At 36.6% G+C, this 21,189-nt stretch overlaps 3 protein-coding genes across 7 annotated transcripts; all 3 read right to left on the bottom strand.

The window, feature by feature from the left end:
* Positions 1 to 890: 890 nt before the first annotated feature.
* Positions 891 to 1,923, bottom strand: LOC6580401 (trypsin alpha-3). Its single transcript, XM_032729981.2, has one exon. It carries the CDS (start codon positions 1,872 to 1,874, stop codon positions 1,023 to 1,025), a length of 852 nt encoding a protein of 283 aa, XP_032585872.1. The 5' UTR covers positions 1,875 to 1,923; the 3' UTR covers positions 891 to 1,022.
* A 12,973-nt stretch (positions 1,924 to 14,896) lies between these two features.
* LOC6580400 lies at positions 14,897 to 17,266 on the bottom strand. The gene is made up of 4 exons (XM_002006205.4): positions 16,947 to 17,266; positions 16,797 to 16,883; positions 16,384 to 16,725; positions 14,897 to 16,325 (listed from the first exon to the last, which is right to left on the bottom strand). The coding sequence occupies exons 1-4, from the start codon at positions 17,038 to 17,040 to the stop codon at positions 15,124 to 15,126; spliced, it is 1,725 nt and encodes a 574-aa protein (XP_002006241.1). The 5' UTR covers positions 17,041 to 17,266; the 3' UTR covers positions 14,897 to 15,123.
* Positions 17,267 to 19,181: 1,915 nt separating this feature from the next.
* Positions 19,182 to 20,638, bottom strand: LOC6580399. Of its 5 annotated transcripts, none has more exons than XM_044011269.1 (5): positions 20,140 to 20,638; positions 19,943 to 20,080; positions 19,837 to 19,890; positions 19,618 to 19,777; positions 19,182 to 19,553 (listed from the first exon to the last, which is right to left on the bottom strand). In XM_044011269.1, exons 1-2 carry the CDS (start codon positions 20,483 to 20,485, stop codon positions 19,956 to 19,958), a joined length of 471 nt encoding a protein of 156 aa, XP_043867204.1. In that variant the 5' UTR covers positions 20,486 to 20,638; the 3' UTR covers positions 19,182 to 19,553; positions 19,618 to 19,777; positions 19,837 to 19,890; positions 19,943 to 19,955. The 5 variants fall into 5 exon arrangements, with proteins under 5 accessions (XP_043867204.1, XP_043867203.1, XP_002006240.1 ...); XM_044011268.1 differs by having other exon boundaries at positions 19,618 to 19,763; XM_002006204.4 differs by having other exon boundaries at positions 19,837 to 20,080; positions 20,140 to 20,636.
* Positions 20,639 to 21,189: the final 551 nt, after the last annotated feature.

Here is a 21,189-nt window from a genome sequence, read left to right as displayed (position 1 = left end):
CGATTTATTTGCCAGACTCTGTGGCAGCCAAGATGTTAACATATTCATTGAATCTGAATTAGTTTCGTAGCTCTCTGCTCTCTGCTCTCACAAATTTGAGCTGCACTTTGAGTTATGAGCCAAAGTCCTAACGCTCTGACTGCTCCCGGCTCTCTCTGACCTAACGGCCACACTTGCATAATTGCTGAAAACGTAGCTGCAGCATTTTTGTAATTAAAATTTAAGTGCCCAAAATGCAAACAACTTTCGGATGATGATCTGGCGAAACCATCTAAACAATTTACTGCAACATATATTTATGATAAAGCTAACAAAATGATTTGCTGCTAAAAATCTGCATTCATTTATTTTTTTTTTTCCTTTTTTTAAATAAAACTATTAGTAGTAGAAAAATACACTATCTATAAGCTCTTTGACATTTTAAATCAGCTCACCAATTTTATTTTATTATTTATTTTATTTTTAATCACGATTATATTTATTTTTATTTATATTTTTATTGTTATTATTATGATTTGAATATGCGATGGCAAATTAAAAATATTTTTTCTTTATTAACATTTAATATAATTTTATGTGATGCTAATTAATTTTTTGGAGCATTTATTAATTTATACATTTATTAATATTTTCATTTATATCCTCTATATATTTCTTTACTAATAACATTTAATATATATATATTTTTTTAAATATCTTTTTTTAATATCTTCTGAGGAATCGGCAGGTCTCTACATACTACATATAATAATTAAAAGTTCAATAAAAATAAATCGAAAAATTATTACAACAGATTGTTTAATTATTTTTTTATTCTAACTACTTTTTTTATAAAATTACGACAAATTGTTTAATTATTTTTTTTTTTAATTATTAATATTTTCATTATAAAATGATTATATTTTTACAAACAAAAACAACAATATAATTAGGCTAGTTTTTAACTACAATATTAACTATTTAACTATTTTCCTCTTTTGTTCCACCTTTTCAACAATTTTATTGAATATTTATGCAGTTTTCTACACCTCATTAACTCTCTGCAGCCCACTCCAACCTTTGATCAGGGTATTCCAGCCCCACGCACCCACCTGAGCATCAATCCAATTCCTAAAGGCTGCCACATTCGCATAGACGCCCGGATATTCCTTCTGGGCGCAGCCGAGGCCCCACGAGACAATGCCATACAGCTTGCCCCGAGCACTGCCCGGCGCGTAGCCAACAAGTGGGCCACCCGAATCGCCTTGACAACTATCGTGACCCTCTCGAGCCGCGCAGAGCATGTGCTGGGTGATGGGCAGCACTTTGCCATAGGCGCGCCGACAGACGCCCGGCTCCACATGCGCGACATCCGCATACCGCAGCACCGGCGACACGCCCTCCTCGCCGCCCTCGCTCTGATAGCCCCAACCGCTGACATAGAGCCGCGTGTCGAGCGTAAGCGTATCCCCGGCTCCAGCCAAGCTTACGGCTTGCTGGGTCTCCGTATAGTTGAGCTGCGCATTGAGCAGCAGGAGGGCCAGGTCATTATCGTGCGTCTGGCTATTGTAGGCTCCGTGGCGTATAATCTGCCGCAGACTGAGTAGCTCGCCGCCGGTATTGTGCTCTGTGGCGCCTAGGCGCACGCTGTAATCGAGCTCGGTCCACGGCTCCTCAAAGCAATGCGCAGCGGTCAGTATGAAGTAATCCCCGATAATGGCTCCGCCGCAAATATGCTGGCCATTCAGCTGTATGGATGCCTGATAGGGAAAGTCGCGTATATCCGTCACCTGCCCGCCCACAATGCGTCCATCATATTGGGGCGTGGCACTGCTGCTGCTGCTGCTACCAGCAGCAACGATTAAAGTGGCCCAAATCACTGTGGCTAGACGCATCTTGCTGCTGTGGAACGTGTTGAAATTGTGTCTACCGGCAAATCATGTTCATTTCTTTTTATAGAGCGACGCCAGTTTCCGTTTATCAATCACCTTATCTGCGTGTCAACAAACTTTGCCCCAAATACAAAGCAATTCCCCAATATTTCAAGTTCAGCGCCGTCTTATCAATAACTATTTGCACTTACTCATTTCTCTCGGCGCTGCGACGCTGCCGTTGACCGAATAACCTGCCACGAGGCACAGGTGAAGGTGGGCTGAAATAATATCTCTGTGTGCCTTACGAAAATATTTAAATATTTGCTTTGACGAATAACCGAATGCATTTTGCGCTGCAAGGTGTGAATTTGTTTATGTTAATTATGTAAGAGGCATTTTGGGAGAATATGATAATAATATTATTATTATTGTTATGTGTGGGATATATAGAGCATGTGTTTCATCAGAACTTCTCAAGTATTTAGCCAAAGTCTGTTTGGCTCCAGGTCAATATTAATTACCTTATAAAATAATTTAAATACATGAAACAATTAATATCAAAGATATTTACTGCTGGAAATATAAGCATAAAGTAGGCTAAGCTAATGGCCAAGACAAACAAGGAATTGCGATTGCTTTTGACATTTAAGTTTCAATTAGAGCTAAGAATATGTAGATATATATGCAGGAATGTGTCAAAGAGAAAAGCTTGCAAAGATATCATATTTAAATTCTAAGGAAAACCAGCTAAAATCAATCAAGCGAGTGTATTCGACTTTGACATACCCTTTATTTTTACAATGGCAGAATTCTCTACATACTCTATCAGTATCTATACTCTGAGCATATAAGTATAAAATATACAACTACATATATCAAAATACAATTTATATATTTTTTATATTTATTAAATATAGGGTACTCCAGTAAACATTTGGGCGCACCGGTTAACTTGCGTTAGCTGTCAATACTTTCAATATTTACAAATAATTACAATAAAATATAATATAAACTTTAAATCATAATAGCCAAATAGGCAAATATCGAGAACGAACCAAAATAATATCGAAAGTTAACTGGAAGTTCAATCTGAAACCAATAAAACATCGAAAATCAACAACGCCCAACCCACATATATTTTAGATTTATAGTCGCGGTTACATAGCAATAAATAATTATAGAAATGATATTTGGAGTTGAGCATGTAGTAGGCATGAGTATGTCTTTTTCCTCTGCTCGTTCCCCTCTGAACTCCCACCCAGCTCACTTACTGCAGCACAGCAAATGAAGACAAATAGCATTTTGAAATGGAAACCCAAAGGCAGCAAATGTACTCCAAATGGTGATTCCGTGAACAAAGCAGCCGCAAGTTGCAAATGAAATATGTTGAACCATAGGAAAGCAGCCAAATCAAATAGCATTCAAAGATTTCAAGTCTCCTTCAGAGAAATAGACATACAGACAGTCTCAAATCAGCTTATTTTCCTCCTGCTCACAAATATTTCTGCAACGGAAATTTTATTAAACAACAGCACAATCAAGGCAGTCTGCCCTTATTACTCATATTAAATACGATGTGAATCTATTAAATTTATATGCGGTTTCTTATTACATTTCATAGCATACTTTCCGGCGGTGCAGAGCATAATTGTAGCGGCTAGCTCGGCGGCTCGTTTATTATTGGCATGAATCAATGGACGTGCACGGCAGGCTGGCCACAAAAACCGCAACAGAGACAGTGTGAGGCTACACCGAAAAGTCGGCCGGCCATTTATGCATGTCAGACAGGCAGTCATTCAGCCATTCAGTCATTCAGTCATTTAGTCATTTAGTCAGTTTAGTCAGTTTTTCAGCCAACAATGCAGTCACTGCTGTCGCTGCGGTTTTCACACGATTTTTCTCCCAGTCATTTCTTTTTTGTTGGCAGTTTGCACGCTTTTTGGCCAAATATGCGCAGTTAGCTCTGGTGTTATTTCAATTTGTTTGGCTTTCGCACCGATTCTTTATTTTGGCCAATCGCCCGTGACGCAGCGGCAGTTCAATGGACCAGCTCCAATCGCTGGCTAAATGCAATTGACAGACTCAATTATCGAAACAGACGCGCCTAAGCCTTTTCTCGCGCAGCCCATTGAAATGGCTTTCGATTCGTCCATAATCTAAATATTCAGCTAATCGGCACACAACAAGCCAATAAATTGGCGTTGGCTGGAAAATAACACGCCTATAAATAAGCATAACTGTCAGCATAACAAAAAACGCCAAATTGCCAAGGCCTACAACAACAACAATAACAAGCAGCAGGAGGAGCAGCAGCAACAACAACACTTGAAAAACAGCCTTGGCTTAGTGAAAGTCTTTGCCAAGTATTAGCACATTTTTACATAACATTGGCGCAGGAGGCGTGGCATATAGACAGGCTAAACAGATATTTGGCGCTTTTTTCTACTCCTCTTTGTTGTTGTTGTTGTTTATGCCGTGTGAACTTCAGCTGCAAAGTTTTTTTTTTTTTTTTTGGCGCAAACCTTTTGCTAACATGAACATTTTTGCAATCTTCCAACTGTCACAAACATAAAATTCGACTTTTGACACGATTCGCAAAAAATAAAACTTTCGCAGCATTTTATTTAAATTTAAATTTGTATATACCCCAAGGCAGCAAAATTTCAATTTCGAAAAATCGTTAATCGTTGAGCACATAAAATGAATTGTAGAAGAATTTGATTAGAAAAATAAAGTTCAGTTGTGCGTGAAATATTAAGATTGCTTGTCGTGTTAATTAATTAATTAAACAAACCAGTCAGTCGATCAGAATAATATAATGGAACACAATTGGATAAAACTCGTTATATTTGAACGTAAGTTAATATATTACCAAATTAGTGTAATTGCCAATTTAATCATATATTTAATTAACTTTTCTTTTTTTTCATACCTTTGTAGCCATATAATTTTAAAATATTTGTATATATAACTATACATAAAAATATAAAAATAAATTTAAAAAAAAACCCTAGCTGGCAATGCTTTAGCTATAAGTTAGTATTAATTTGAATTATAACTAACTATTATAAAAAATAAATAAAGATAAATATTTATATATTTATATATTCATTCCATTTGATAAATATAATTCGAGGCTATACCAAGTTGTAATACCCCCAATTCTTTACTTCAATTTTGAGTCTAATACTAATACTACTACGTTATTTACATATAATAAGTTATAAGAGCTATGTATATTATTTGCCTTATGCCTTAGTAGAGTACAAGAGTACAGCAATAAAAGTCTCTTGCTTCTATCTAAGACTAAGAAGAGCATTAAGAAAAACTACAAATATTCTACTCACTTCACTTTGCTGTTACTTATTTTAATATAACTCAAATAGTGACTCTTTCACTAAAATACGTTTTATGTCTTTGCCATAGAATCTACTTGGATTTTCATTGTACAATGAGCAACTTACAAATGGATTAAAAAACAACTGATTAAGGCAGACAGAGAAGGCAGTGCAAATACGCAAAGCCGAACAAGACTGCCTTGTAAGACGCACAAGACATGGTGCTCCTGCTGCTGCTGCTCCTGCTGCTCCTGCTGCTGCCGCTGCTGCTGCTCGTTGCGCACTAAACACGTCTCGATGTGTTTTCGAGTTTTGTAACTCATTTGCAACTAAACTGAGTTCATTAAAGTTAATTTGAACGTGCAACATCGGCATGCCACACAACGCAGCGCTACACGCGGCAACAAAGTGCGGGAAGGAGGCTGTGCGGCGACGTCATTCTGGCCACACAATGCACACCTACTGCAGCAAGTCTGCGTGTGTGTGGGTGTACGTGTGTGCGTGTTTATGTGTGTGAGTGTGTGAGTACGCTCCGTGCTGTCTGCTCGTCCGGGCACGTGGCTTAGCGTCGATAAGTTTGACATTTGCACAACGTAAAATGACAACTGGAAGCCAAGCCGAACGCAAAATGAAAAAGTTGCCATCGGGCTGCGCACATCTCTGACATTTGCATTTGTCTTCCGCAAAAAGCTTTCAAATTAGCGACAGCTCCAGGTCCTACAGCCGCACCTGGTGCTACTGCTCCTGCTGCTGCTGCTGCTGCTGCTGCTGCTCAAACAACTCTCCCTGCTTCATCTGCTCCTCTGGCTGAACAACAACAGCATCTCACGTCGCATGCAGCACGCAAAGAAATATGCAAATAATTAGCAACCAAATGCAAAATTGTATTAACTCTCGCCTTCAGTTTTATGTCCTTACCAAATGTGAAAAGGATTTTTTTGGCAAAACATACTTTGATAAATAAATTTAAAAATTTTCAAATAATTCAATAGAACAAAAATATGCTGTATTGATAAATTATAGTCAAATAGTTCTTTAATTAATTAATATTAATATATTTTGATATTTTGATTATTTAAGTATTAAATTCCTTAAAATATTTTTTTAATAATCTACTAAATTAAAAATATACAAATTTCTCAAACCAATCAAATGCTTATAGTATTTCAATATAATGAATTAATAATAAATTTAAAAAAAAATTAAATAAATTATTATAAGAAATGGCCTTTAGCATTCCAAGGATATTTGATAATAAAGAAAAAACCTTTCTAATTAACTTTTAGGCCAAGAAGAAGAAGAAGATGAATGAAGAGGTCTTCAAACTACAATTATTGCTGTTGTTTGCTAGTTTGTGACTATTAGCTGGCTAAGTGCACAGTCTATTGATTGCATTTAGCCAACGATTTTCAGTTATTTCAGTGTTGATTGGCTCAAGGGGAACAACAACTGCTGCATTCAGGGCTCCCACTTACATACATACCAAAAGAGAACGCCACACGCAATTTGCTTTGCGCAACTGATGCTCTCGACTCACTGACAAGTTTAGCAGCTCAGGGCTGGGGCCAGAGTTAAGCCAAAGTTATGGCATGGCATTCAAGCAAAGTCGTGTCGACTGCACACACACACACACATGGACAGATAAAAAGAGAGAGAGAGAGATACGAAATCAGTTTGAAAATTGAATTCTAATGCAGCATACCGAACTGAATCGAGCTGGTCGAAACTGAACTCAAGTGAACTGTGGAGTGACTTTGTGCTGCACTGCCATTGACTAAAACAAATGGGTTCCACAACATCTTTTACTGTCAGCTGCAACTTGTCGCCTGGTCCATTTGTGTGTGTGTATGTGTGTGTGTGTGTCTGTTACTATATAAATAAAATAAATATTTATATTGAAATGCAACGCAATCGAGCGCAACCGAATTGAATTTCAGTCCTGTTTCAGCAGTATCCGAGCCTGTCCTGTCTTGCCCATCTCTTATGCTGTCCCCTCTCTCTCCCTCTCTCTGTCTGTCTCTCTCTATCTCTCACTCGTTTGACTCCTGTCCAGCGCTTGTCGTGCGTTTTATATTTGGCCAATGGAGCTACGGACAAGTCCGTCGATTTCAGTACCAATTCAATTTTGAACTTTGTCGCATTTAATTGCATTGCATTTGTCGAAAGTTTTGCAATTGATTTGAGGATCTGCACAGGTAAACGGGCCGGAGCTAATCTTTGGATGTTTCACAATTTTCGTAAAGTTCTTGAACGTGAATTGAATTGTCTTCGCGCAACTTCATCTAAATAGTTGAAAAACTATCCAAAAAGCACAAATTTCTTCTTAGTCAAATGCTCGACAACAAAAGTTGCCTTTGTCTCATTGTGCGGCAACCAGCGAAATTTCAGCCTTTGTGACTCTCGGCCAGCAGCAGCAGCAAGAGCAACAGCAACAGGAAACGGAAATATGCTTTACGCACATAATGCATGCAGAAGTAGGAGTAAGTTATGCGACTCCTATATCACACATGAGCTGGATAGCAAAAGACAGGACAGGAGACAGGACAGGAGAGAGAGAGAGAGAGAGAGAGTGAATGGATGGGCGAGAGAAAGTGTGTCTGTGGCAGCTCTAGCCTTTGTCTCCAATGGTTTATGCATGACAGCTCCCATTGCTGTACATAAAATTACATTACTCAACAAACAGACAAGCAGCAACAAATTATCATTTAGATAATACTTTTTAGTGCTTTTCAACATGCATATACTCCCAGCACCAGCACCAGCACCAGCACACATATGTATATTCGCATTCCTTTGCCGCTCTGCCATTTACCTTATATGTAAATACCCTATAAGCAAAGGAGTAGCTGGGTATATGCAAATTTCTTAAAGAGGAAAGATGGAAGTGACTGGTATGCCCTACTCTTTTATAATTTATTAAGTAAAAAAACAAAATGAATTAATAATTAATATTTCATTTTATTTACAATGCATTTTTCTTTTATATTTTATAAAATATATAAGCTTAAAAAAATTAATTACAATTTTAAGAGCATTCAATATAAAAATACAATAATAAATAAATTAAATCTAATTATTAATATTATTTTTTTTAATATTGAAAATAAAAAATAAAAATAGTTTGATTTTATGCTGACAAAATAAATATTTTTTTGTATGTACATTCAAATTTTATTTTATATTTTATTTTATAATTTATAAAAAAAAATACATTACAGTATTATATTTCTAAACCTATGCAGAATTTCACATTTATTAAATTAAAAAAAAAAAAATTAACACTGAAAATATTTTTGCTTCAATAAAAAAAAAACATGATAACATTTTAAAATCCTATTCGTAATTTAATATCAATAAAATAAATATAAATGTATATATGATAAAATTAGTTTTTCAGTGTACAAAAATTTATTTATTTATTATTATTTTTATTTATATATTTTTTATTTATTTTATTTTTATTTATTATTATTTATTATTTACTAGACCGTATCTATCAAATGTATTACATTCTATAATTATAAATCAAATATAATCAATAAATATACTATGTAATTTTTACTTACTTTTGTAGGGTATATACAAATCAAAATGAGCTCTGCGTATGTGGCTGGCATTATATTTGTGTCCACAGCCATAATGCTGGACACATCACATCACATCCAAATCTGTAGCGTACTTTTAAGTCGTCTAGATCCGCTTTAGATTTTTCTATGTTTTTATTTCTATTTGCCCTTTTTTTCACCAACTGAGTGCTGTCTACATTTTTTTCCTCTTTTTTTTCAGCGCTCTTGCCAACCAAATGGCTATAAAAATACGCGGCAAAAGCGCGTAAAGTAAAATGTAAGTGGCATTCCGAGCAGTAGGAGTGTAAGAATGGTGGGCGTGGTTTGCATAATACGCATAATAACAAAGCGGAAAGTGCGCGAAAGCCGTCAAGTAGCTCTGTGCTGGCCAACAGCACCACCAGCACCACCAGCACCAAAACAAGTCGAGACAAACATGGAGCTTGGGTTGGGCTAAGCTGAGCTAAACTGAGCAGAGCTAGAGCCATTTGCATTGCCTCATGTTTGGTTTATGTCTTTGTTTTTGCTTCGCTGAGTGGAATTTATATATAATATAAGAGCTAGGTAGCTAGTCTGTATGTAGGAAAAAAAATGTAACTTGTTGATTATGCCTTAAAGGATGTAAACAAAAACAACGTAAAGTTCAAATTAATGAATGAGCCCGGAATTTTTACAATTTAATTAAATAAAATGCAAAAATAACTAAAAGCTGAATAATTCAGAGTTATTCATTTGTACGTTACTTATTCAAATGGGTTATCTACCAATTCTTTTGTTTAAACAAAAAATTGTTGAAATTGCTTATTTACAACCGAATGTGACTTGAAGCTTATCTTTTTCTATACTCTTATGTATGCTTAAAGAACGAATGAGAGTTGGGCTTCGACTGAGCTGAAGCTGCGTGTGCGTCGACAGCTTTATATTCTACAGCTCTGTATTCAACAGCTCTGTTCTCTACAGACAGCTCTGTACTCTACAGCTCTGTAGTCTACAGCGCTGTACTCTACAGCTCTCTTCTCTGTACACAGCTCTGCAGTCTACTGCTCTGTACTCTACAGCTCTGTAGTCTATAGCGCTGTACTCTAAAGCTCTCTTCTCTACACACAGCTCTGCAGTCTACAGCTCTGTAGTCTACAGCTCTGTAGTCTACTGCTCTGTACTCCACAGCTCTCTAGTTTACAGCTCTATATAAGTAAAAGACTTGCTAATAAATAATCATACAATGCCATGATTTTTTGCATATAAAATAAATCCGAAAAAAGATTATTAAAATATAGTTAAAGTACACAATATTTATTCGCGTTGATAAACCAGTTTTCCTGCACTCGGTAAATGCTTTAAATATTTATGAAATGTGGTACTGCCAGGCAAAGAACATAGAGAGAGAGAGAGAGAGAGAGTGAAAGATCTGAGTCGTGAATGTTATTTGAAGTAGACGTATTTATGCACTCTATCACATACAATTTATAATGCCTTGTGTAATTATTCTTTGTTTAAATAATTCACAAAGATGCACTTAAAATGTCAGCGCAAAAACTTACGAGTTAACGCACACACACATACATCTACTATATATTCTACATTCGCACACACACACACACACATATATAAACAAACGCAATTTGGAAGCTTTGGGTGTTACATTCTGGTTCAACGCTCTTTTCTCGTTGCCTTACACACGCTTTTATTATGATTTCTCACTTACTGTCCCTTTTTCTCATGCCATTTAGAACATTTACATTTTTATGAACATTTCGCTGCTCGTTGTTGCCGCTGCCGCTGCCGCTGCCTCTGCTGTTGCTGCTGCTGCTGCTGCAAGATCCCCGCTCACATAATACACGTCTTTTATATGCGCATACACTAATATGCATTATGTATGCATGTGTGTGTGTGTGTTTGCGTGTGCGTATGCGTGTGCGTGTGCGTGTGGAAGACAAAGAGCTGGGAGTGCAAGCTGGCATTAAAGTATATTAAATTACTTAAGCGAGTGCAGCTGCAGCGACAACAAGCAAGCGGCAGCTGCAATTGCAACAACTACAGCAGAGAGACATACGCTCAAGTTTTAAAGCATAATTTCTCGAGCATAAATCTTTGTGGCTTTTGCTTCGCAACAAACAAAAATTAGTTGCACTCGGCGAAAAAAGCATAAGCAACGGTAAATTATGCGCCGCAATATGTCAGCGTGTTGCCGGAGCTGCCTTTGCGCCCGCTGCGTTTGTCACACAGCATGGCGGCGCGGACAAACAGCCAACGGAATGGAGCAGAGCAGAGTGGGGAGGGGGCGTAGCGAATCCGGCGGGGGCGTCAGTTGGTGCCCGAGCTTAATCAGAAATTATTTGAAAATGTTGAGTCGACATGTCGGGACGGCGACTCACGACGACTCACGCACATAGTAAAAGCAGCAAAAGCTACTGCCGCTGCCGCTGCTGCTGCTGCTTGCAATTTGCACACGCCACGACCCCATGACCCAAATAGAATGAAATCTCGGCAAGAGAAACGGCAAACAATGGCTACAGTCTGTGGCAAAGCCAACTTTCATAGACTGCAGTCAACGCGGCACGCTGTGCCAGCGCCACGGCTCATTTGTTTTGGCGACGCACAAAGCTTTGCCACACAGCGAGTGCAAACAATGCAATATCATTTTTGAATACCCTAGACTGAGAAGCGCGTGTGATGAAGTATAATTTACACATATGCAAATGACTGAATTTTACATTCAATAATAATAATCAATAATAGAATAAGTTTTGCAATATTCTAGGAGTTTTCCCAAGATTAAATGGATAATAATAATGATAATTTAATAGACTAATAATAATAGGGTAGAATGAGGATTTTGTTTTTTAATAAATATAAAAAAGCTCATTTTTATTTTATAATAATTTAAATATAAAAAAAATTAATAATAAAAAATAATAATTTTCAATACAAATTTTTATATGAAATGCCTTCTAAATTAGTTAAAAAGATAAACAATTTTTTTTTTTAATTTAAAAAAAAAATAAAATAAAATTTATTTTTATATATAGCTATTAAAATAAAAAATAGTTTTCAAACAATATTCATTTGAAACTGGTCTCAATTGATTCCAAAAATCCAATATTCTATCGGAATATTTCAAACTCTAATTTCATAGTTCAGCTCTATCATATTTATCCTTTTATTTTTTAGCGCATAAATATTAAAGCAACAGACACAACTGTACCTGCGAGTTGAATAAAAATACAAACCGCAATACAATAACAGGTTTTCTATATATTTCACATTTTTTTTGCTGTTCTACAATTTATTAAAAAAAGATCTCAGCTGGAAATCTTTAATCAGCTCATCATGATGCAGTAAAAGTTCCCCTCGAAGCGTGTGCCAAATGTAATGCCATATCTAGCAGCAGCTACGTCTGGGCCTGGGCAAGGACGATGGCGCACGCGCTCGCGTATAGGTTTCACCCGGTGGAGGACAAAAGGCAACGCCAGCCAGTCCGCTTGCCACAATGGCTTCATCTTGAACCAGTTGGCAAGTTGGCAAGACGCTGCCTGGCTGCCTGGCTGGCTGGCTGGCTGGCTGGCTGGCTGACTTGACTTGGCTTGGCTTGGCTCGCCGCCCACTTTGCAATAATAACTCATGTTAACCGAAAAGCGTGCACTGTCTTTCCGTTCTGCTGCTTGCCTGCTTGCTGGCTTGTCCTCGCTCCTATTCTCCACAATTCTCCGTGATTCTGCCTCGCCACACAAAAAGAAAAGACGAGGATGGGGGGGGAAAGAAAGCAACTTTTCGCGCACAATCAGCTGCATTTCAACATTGCGTCGCATTGTTGCCTTTTGCTTATAATTTACTTTTACTTGTGCACTTTGGCTTGGGCTTTGTGATTGTGTTTGTGGCGTGTAAAATATTTGCACTGCCAACGTCTACAACAGCAGCAGCAACAACAACAACAACAACAACAACAATGCCGCACAGCATTAACCATAATAATTTTCGTTGGGAAAAGTTGGAGTCTGAGCATGTTGGGGCGTTCCTGTCACTGTTAATCAGCTGCCAGCAGCTGGTAAACAAAATGCATTGAATGGGAGCTGTGTATCCCAGCTTGCTACACGTTACATTTTTGTTTTACTCACACACACACACACCCGCACCCACAACAAAGGCAATATGTGCTGGTAGTGTTGCCATGGCTTGAACCTTTCGCTGCAAATACTTTCACATGGCACAAAAGACGAGAGCGAAAAAAAAACTTTGCATGCTGTAACAGCGAATCCTTTGAGTTTTCACCACAAATTATATTTCAATTGGCTATTTGACTTTTCAAATTGAAATTTTGATTGTAATCAGAGCGACCAGAGGATTTACTATGAACCATAAATGGAACTGGATCTTTTGGTTCTGAAGCTCAAATTTGTTTCAATTAACAGTGAGCTAAGAATTAATTATAGCACAGAATATTAGGTGATGAAAAGTATTGTTTGCACTAAATTGGGAATTCACTTAATTCCTATTGGATTGTGGAAACAGATTTTCATTGAACGTTTTATATTTCGGAATATATTTTTTGTTAATTTCTATTTTCTTGAAATGAGAAAAAAAAAATTGACGCCTTTTAGCATTTTTAAATGATTTAAATTTTATTGAATGTTTTGTAAATAAATTTCGTAATATATTTTTTGTTAATTTCTATTTTTTGAGAAATAAATTTAGTTTAAATAAAACTAATTTTCATAATTTTTTATTTGTTTTTTTTTTTTTTATTTATATGGGACACTTTATTTTTAATCAATTTACTGCACACAAAAGTGTTGTGTTTAAATGATTTAAATTTTATTGAATGTTTTGTAAATAAATTTCGTAATATATTTTTTGTTAATTTCTATTTTTTGAGAAATAAGTTTAGTTTAAATAAAACTAATTTTCATAATTTTTTATTTGTTTTTTTTTTTTTTTTTATTTATATGGGACACTTTATTTTTAATCAATTTACTGCACACAAAAGTGTTGTGTTTAAAATTTTTTTAATTTAAGGCACATTGTCCTTTTCTACATATATATAATTAGATTTTCATAATATGGAAGAAATAACTACATTTTAATTTTTTATAACATTTGTATTTCTTTAAAATAAAAAAGATTAAAATTTAAAAAAACTATTTTAAAACTTATTTTTTAATAAATTTTTTAAATTTTAATTTTTAAATAATCGAAATAATTTTAAATTATATTTACAAACAATTAAATTTTTATTTTATATAATATTTATTATATTGAATTTTTTTAAGAAGTCATTTTTATTTTCTTAGACTTTAGCTGCTAAGATTAATAAAATGAATTTCTTATTTGATAATTCAGTCACTTTTGCTAAGCAGCACCTACATCTACACAAATACCTATATTTAAAACTTAGTCAATCTCTTAACTTATGCTCAGTACTCACAGCAAATCTGAGTCCTGATTCATTCTCTTGAACTTTAGTTTTATTTAGTTACTTTCTGCTGACTTTGCTGCTGTCTATCAATGCCTTTGGCTCACAAAACTCAATTAACTTCTGCACTCGCTTTAGTTGTTCATTGACTCACGCTCACACTCACACTCACACTTACTCATTCATTCACATGCACGCAACGAGTAAAGAGTCGAGTCGAGAATCGATTAGGATGGGCATTTTTATGAGCCAGATGCTAAGGCGCAGCAAATGAAATTGCTTACATGCCAAAATTTTAACTAAGTCATAAATAGTGTGTGAAAAGTTTTCTTTTTGCTTTGGCAAATGCAACGTGAGCGCTTTTGCAAGTTTACCCCGACTGCCCGACGGCTGCCGAAGGGCGAAAGGTCCATTCTGGCCACGCCGGCCACGCCCACCACGCCCTGGCCAAAAAGGCACGCAGCTAAAATAATTGATAACAGATTATGTTTTACAATCTAAGCAAGTAGATATGAGATATGCTCGTAATTTTAATGGCCCCATGTAGCGGGCCACACGTAGACCGTAGCCGTAGTCTGGCTACGGAATCCCGGACCCGGCACAGATTCCGCAAAACGTTGGAAAACTTAATTATTTCGTGCTGGCTTTTCTGCTGGTTTTTAGCCACACACATAGAGAGAGAGAGAGAGAGAGAGAGAGAGAGAGAGAGGAGAGAGACGGAAACCAAGCTTGGGCGACGGACAACTGAAAAGTTATTTATTTTATGGTCAAAAGTTACGTTTTGCTGCTTTATGGCAGCGAGCGCCAGGAGTCGCAAGTGTGCAGCACAGACAGTTTTGCTGGCTTTAAAATTTACTGGAGCATGGCACATAAATCATAGAACTATGTAAACGTGATGCTCATGCGCGATCTCAAACACTGTAGAGAGCACCGAGAGCACACACACACACACCTTATTACTCATCCGGCTTGGCTTCCATATAATTGGTTAATCTAGCTGTATTTTGTTCCGATTGCGAGCCCGAGGCCATTGAAGCCGTCATGCTGACACCGCTCATGGACTGCTCCAAGGACTTCTCCTCGACCTGTACCTTAATGCCCAAGCGTTGCTGCTCCATCTCCAGCAGCACCGAATCACGAAAGAATTTCGTCTCGTCTATTTTCACATTGTACATGCCCGTCGGATTGTCGCGATCGAAGGGCAAGTCCGGGCGTATATCGCTATCGGTGACCAGCACCCGAGCACCCGGTATGGGCAGGAATTTGAAGAGTCGCTTCCGCAGCATGGGCACATAGGTTGTGCGCATGCGGTCGGGCACGATGAACAGGCGGCTGAGCATCTTCGAGGCGCGCAGATTGATCGGACGATCCTCGAGGCGGCGATCTTCGGGCAGGCGCGCCTTGATCTCCTCCAGCTGGCGCTGGGTCATCTGTAGCACACGTACGCCGTCCTTCCAGCGCTCCTGGCCGCTCATGAAGGCGATTTTCTTATTATTACGCAGCTGCTTGCGTATCACCCGCTTGGCAATGCAATTGTAGACGATGCGGGGCACATAGGGCGGTGCAGGAAAGTCGCGTGTTGATATCGGCAGATGCCTTGGATTGACCAGCATATTCAAGTACTTGGCATCAGCGAACATCTTCAGCTGCTTCTCGACCTTCTTGCCGCCCTTCTTTTCCACCTTCTTCATCTGCGGCTTGGGCAAGTCGTGTTTGCCCATCTTGAAGAGGCGCCTATGCCCTTTGCCGATCACATGACGCCAGTCGGGCTCACAATATTTGCGCATTCTGATCTTGACGTAGGGCAAGCGTCGGAACTTGTACCGCTTCTGTGTCTCAATGTGAATGGTCAGCCGGGGCACCGTCTTCTTGCCCCGCTCACAGGCGCACACGTTCGGATAGCGTATGTCATAGCGTCCGGGGCACGGCTCGAAGCTAATGTGGGGTCGCAGAATTCGGCTACGCTTAGTTGGCACACAGGAGTGGCGCAGAAACAAGTGAGGATTGTCGGGCTTCTCTATGATCTTGGGCGACACGATCGACTGAATCTCAAAGCGATTGTAATAAGTTTCACAGGGACCCGGGTCGCTCGGATTGCGCCAGCACATGGTCGCATCGGATACCATGAGACGTGACGAGGGACGACGCTCACGAGCGTCTGGCAGGCAGAGTTACAAAGAAGAAGAAATGGTATATATTATATATATTTCTCTTACTTGTTAGGAATATGCCCTTTTGCTTGTTCTCCGGTCTGAAGAAGCGCTCGATTTCCGATGGCACCTCGTAGAACTTGGGCGGCGGCGGCTTGATGCTCACTCGGCTTTTGTTCACGTGCATTTTAGCGAAAACGGAGCCCTTGGAGCCCATCCTACTCTTATATGGCTCGGGCAGCACGCCATATCGATTCGGCGCATGCTGATAGCCCCGCCAAGTGGTCATCTCCCGATTGGAGCGCAACGGACGCTTGGGAGGATATGGAGTGGCCGGCGTCTTCTCAAAGCCTGTCACATGTCTATAATGATTATACGTGGCGGCACTAAATTCCTCTCTACGATTTTCTGTAAGTCAACATATATAATATAATTAATAATGAATGTAATTTATATATAAAGCATTTAGTTATATTTACCTTGCTGACAATACGCATTGTAATGTCCACCTGCTAGCTTAAACTGTTTTTGTACACTTTCCAAATTATCCTCACGCAGACGATTACCTAAAATCGAATGTTAGCCCTAAAGAAATATTATATATTATATATTTTATTTCATATACATACGCGAGAGCATAAACAGCGGCAAACTCATGCGAGTTGCAACAAAGAACTGACGCTCATCCGCGGAGAGTTTTACCTCCTTCTCCTTCTTATCCATCTTGCTTGGGGGCAATTGTAATTTTACTTTAATTAAATATATTCGAAATTTGCAAACTTAGCTAAAAATATGTAATATAATACTGTGTTTTGAAATAATGTATTCCCGGACTAAACCTGCCCTGACACATACATAATAATAGAATAAAGTTTGTACATATTTTACATATTTTGTGCGTATTTTTGGTTACTTAGTTTTGACCAGAAAGGCAAAGCTTGAAATACGTTTCCATCAATTTTCCCTATTACATGCTCTCTGAATACTCCAATGCATATCATAAAAAATGCTTTTAAAAATAGAAAAGACAATAAAGTCGAAACAATTTAATTTTTTTTTTCCTTACAAACAAATTAATTATTAATAATTATTAATTTTTTATGTATTGTGTATTTTAAAAAGATCATTTTTTTATTTTAAGAGAACTTTTTAAAAACAATTTTGAAAATATATTAATATTGCTGTCACTTATTTTTAAATATATTTTTATGTAATGGAGTAAAAAATTTCTTTAAATAATAAACAACAAAAATTCTCTTTTAATATTAAATATGCTTACGCAGGTATTTAGGTATATTTTAATGTAAATAAATAAAAGAAACAATAGCAATATTTTAAAAATTCTTTTTAAAATATAAAATATATAAAAATGTCATTTGAAAAATAAAACAATTACCTCTTAAAAAATGTTTTATTAAATGTAAAAATTATATAAAATAAAATTATAATATAAAATATATCTACATTTGTTTTTTTTTTTTTTTTTTTGTTATTTAATGTAAATTAAAGAGAATAATCGCTTGCTTAAAAAGTAGATAAATAAATAAATACATTTATCCTTTAAATTTTAGTGTAATGTGCAAAAATTCGTCAGCATCTTATAAAATTAAGATGCTGTAGTATTAAAGCTTATGCGCGCCATTAATAACTGTAACGAACATCGTTCCGAGCTACAGTCTTAATGCTTAATGAGTGCCCTCCCTGCCAAGCCCTTCGGTGCGCAGTCCATTGATGATGCAACAGCCTCTCCAGTCATTTGTGGCTGCTGCGTTGATTGACTGACTCTTAACTGACTCTGTGTATGTGTATGTGTGTGTGAGTGTGAGTGTGTGTGTCCCGTGTACTCCTGTTGTGCTTTATTGCTTCACGCTGCCTTTTTGGCTGATTGCCTGCATTGCTGCATTTAATCGAATTAATTAATGGCACATTTCACATTCACATTCATCATTCGCCTGTCTGCATATTTTGCATTTCGTTTTCGTTTTTTTTTTTTTTTTTTTTTTTTTTTTTTCTTGTACTGCTTTGTATTTTTATTAACCTATCCCACAGTGCAGACCACACCCACATTGGATGCTAGGATGATTGCATTTGCATCACAGTCTCGTGTGTTTCACTTTATTTTTAATGTATATACATATGTATGTATATATGTATGTATATTCTTCCTTTTTTATTTTTTTGGTTCGAATCAACGAACTGCAAAATTCAATTGAAAATCGTTGAATGCAAGTTAATCAGTGCGCTTGGCTACGCTAATTATGCGGCCGATAAAATTACATTGATAAATGTAACGTACGTACATACATATACATGCACACATACCAAAGTATTCATTCATTCACACGTAGTATTAATTCATTCATAGTATTCATTCTTTCTTCTCCCGGTTCTAGTCTAATGAATTGCACCAAATATGACTTTTGTATGGCGATAATTATACGTAAATTAATGCTATTTAAATTATGATTCCACTTTTTTATTTAATATTTGTCACGTTGTTTTTGTTTTTAAAATGATTTTTACATTTTAATTTAATTTTTACATATATATTTTTTTTGTAAGCTAACAGTTGACTAAAGGTAAAAGTTAACTAAGTAAATAGCTTAAGATAATTTTATTAAATTTTTTTCCGCACTTTTGTGTGTTAATAATTAAACTTGTATTCAATATTTACTTAAAATATTTTATTTTAAAGTTTTTCCGTGTGCATAGTTTAATTTTGTTTATTTAATTTTGTAGTTTATATTTTTTGTTTATTAAAATTTAATATGTATGGATAAGACTAAGTTTGATGACATATATTTTTTTTATTTAATTTCATTCTTAATATTGCTGGTTGTCTCAAATTTAATCAGTGCTTGATATTTATATAAACAACTGTTTTTTATTTGATACATTTTAATAGATTATTTGAACAAACTTTAACTATATAGGGACTTAGGCTAAAAACGTTCATTTCGCTAGCAGTTATTAGGTGCAAGATCGATCCGTTCATAGGCTTTCTACATAATTTAAATATCGATAATATCGACTGCATCTTAATTATCAATTTAATTTTTCTCTGCCTGCTAGACCATTCCAGACAATTTCGACCGATACGGATACTTCCTTACACAACTCTTATCATCTTTTATGCCTCAATATAACACAAAATTTAATCACATTTTCTTCTTCTTCTCTGACTTTTCTCTTGCCATAATAAATAGATTGCTTTCAGATTATCTGCTGGAAACCAGCTGCAAGAAGGGGTGAAGTAAGGTATTTGTGTTAGGTAATATTAAAAATAAAATAAATACAAACTTTTGCAGTACGAAATCAACTCGGCTGTTGCTATTCTTCTATTGCCTGTTATATATACTATGTGTACTTCTTTTACCTGCCATATACTCTTCAACAACACCATTCTGGCTACAATTGAATCATACTCAGTCAGTCAGATGTCAAATCTAGAAGAAATAATCTTAAATAATTAAAGAGTAAATAAATAAATAAAAATATTAATTTTTTCTCAATTCTTACTTAACCAAAAAACATTGACAATTTTTATCCAAAGCTGCATCAGAATGTCTATTGTGCAACAATACCTGAGAGATAATTTGCTAGAATTTTCTTCAGTTTGCATACAATTTAATTCTTGTTTATGATCTTCCTCGCTTTTTGCCTCTATTTTTAAATGCCTCGGCTGCTTTCTTAGCTTCCTTTGCTGCCTTTTTAGCGGCTTTCTTTGCGGCCTTCGCTTCTTTACTTAGTTGTTTCAAATGTGCTGTAGTGTTTAGGATTAGTATATAATAGAAGACATATTTGATAGCGCAAAGGAGTTACCGTTGACTTGATAAGCGCCAACCAGATTGACCGGAAGTGGTGCACACTTGAAGCCAGCCGGTGGTGCCTTGCAGATCCTAATGAACCGATAGCCAGTGGCATAGAGCATGCCCAGGCAGGCCTGTGCACGAATTCGAGTCTTCGGCCAGTTATCGAAATAGAGATCCTTTCGCTTTATCTCCGGCTTCTTGACACCATCGAGATCACGCCAATGGTACATGACCTTCGGCGTGAATGGCCGCACCGGCAATTTCCAGCTGTGGTGCGGGGCATACTTCTCGTACTTGCCCCAGCAGCCTGGCTTGTCGACGAAAAACCAAATATCAGCATTTGGATAGATTCTCATAATTTCCAAAAATCAAAGAACAAATTTAAAGAAAGGAGAGAAAATGGAAGGGAAATACGTAAAAATTTATAAAGAGAAATTTGTATAGAAGCACCAAGGAAAATAAAGTAACAATTTTGTAGAAAACATTTTACAATACCAAAATAAACAAAAGGTAAAATCAATGCTTACTCAATGTATGTAAAGAGTTGGAAATGTGTGCTTAAATGCAATTATTATTCTTATTAAGCAAACACTATGAGGTATTTAAGATATTTGTCCAAACTCTATGAACTGTGAGATTTATTTTGTGAAAATAACATGTATAGGAATTAATTGAGCGTGACATAGGAATTACCTTAAGCACTAATATAGCACTAATATGTAGGCATTGGTATGTACGGCTTGTGTATGCATTGACAGCGCATGGGAATTGAATGTGTGAATGTGTATGTGAATGTGAAGATGAAGTCACATTGGCTTTTTGACTCATTCGCTCTCATTGTACGAACCTCGATCGTCTCTCTACCTAAATGATGTTCGTCTGAAGAGCGTGACACGAATAGTTCAACTCAAAGCGCTCAGCCGATAATGAAAACAAAAATAACCGAAGGCAATTGCTCAATGTAAGAGCAGACGAATATTGACGCCAACAGATCCCTAAGACTAAAATTATCAACTATTCTTTGCAAGCAATGCCTAAATCTTTAATTAGTTATTAATTA

Source organism: Drosophila mojavensis, unplaced genomic scaffold (assembly GCF_018153725.1).
Source record: "Drosophila mojavensis isolate 15081-1352.22 unplaced genomic scaffold, ASM1815372v1 contig_81, whole genome shotgun sequence".
NCBI classification, from domain to species: domain Eukaryota; kingdom Metazoa; phylum Arthropoda; class Insecta; order Diptera; family Drosophilidae; genus Drosophila; species Drosophila mojavensis.
The sequence above is the reverse complement of the archived record's forward strand: the minus strand, read 5'-3'. Positions and strand labels throughout refer to the sequence as shown.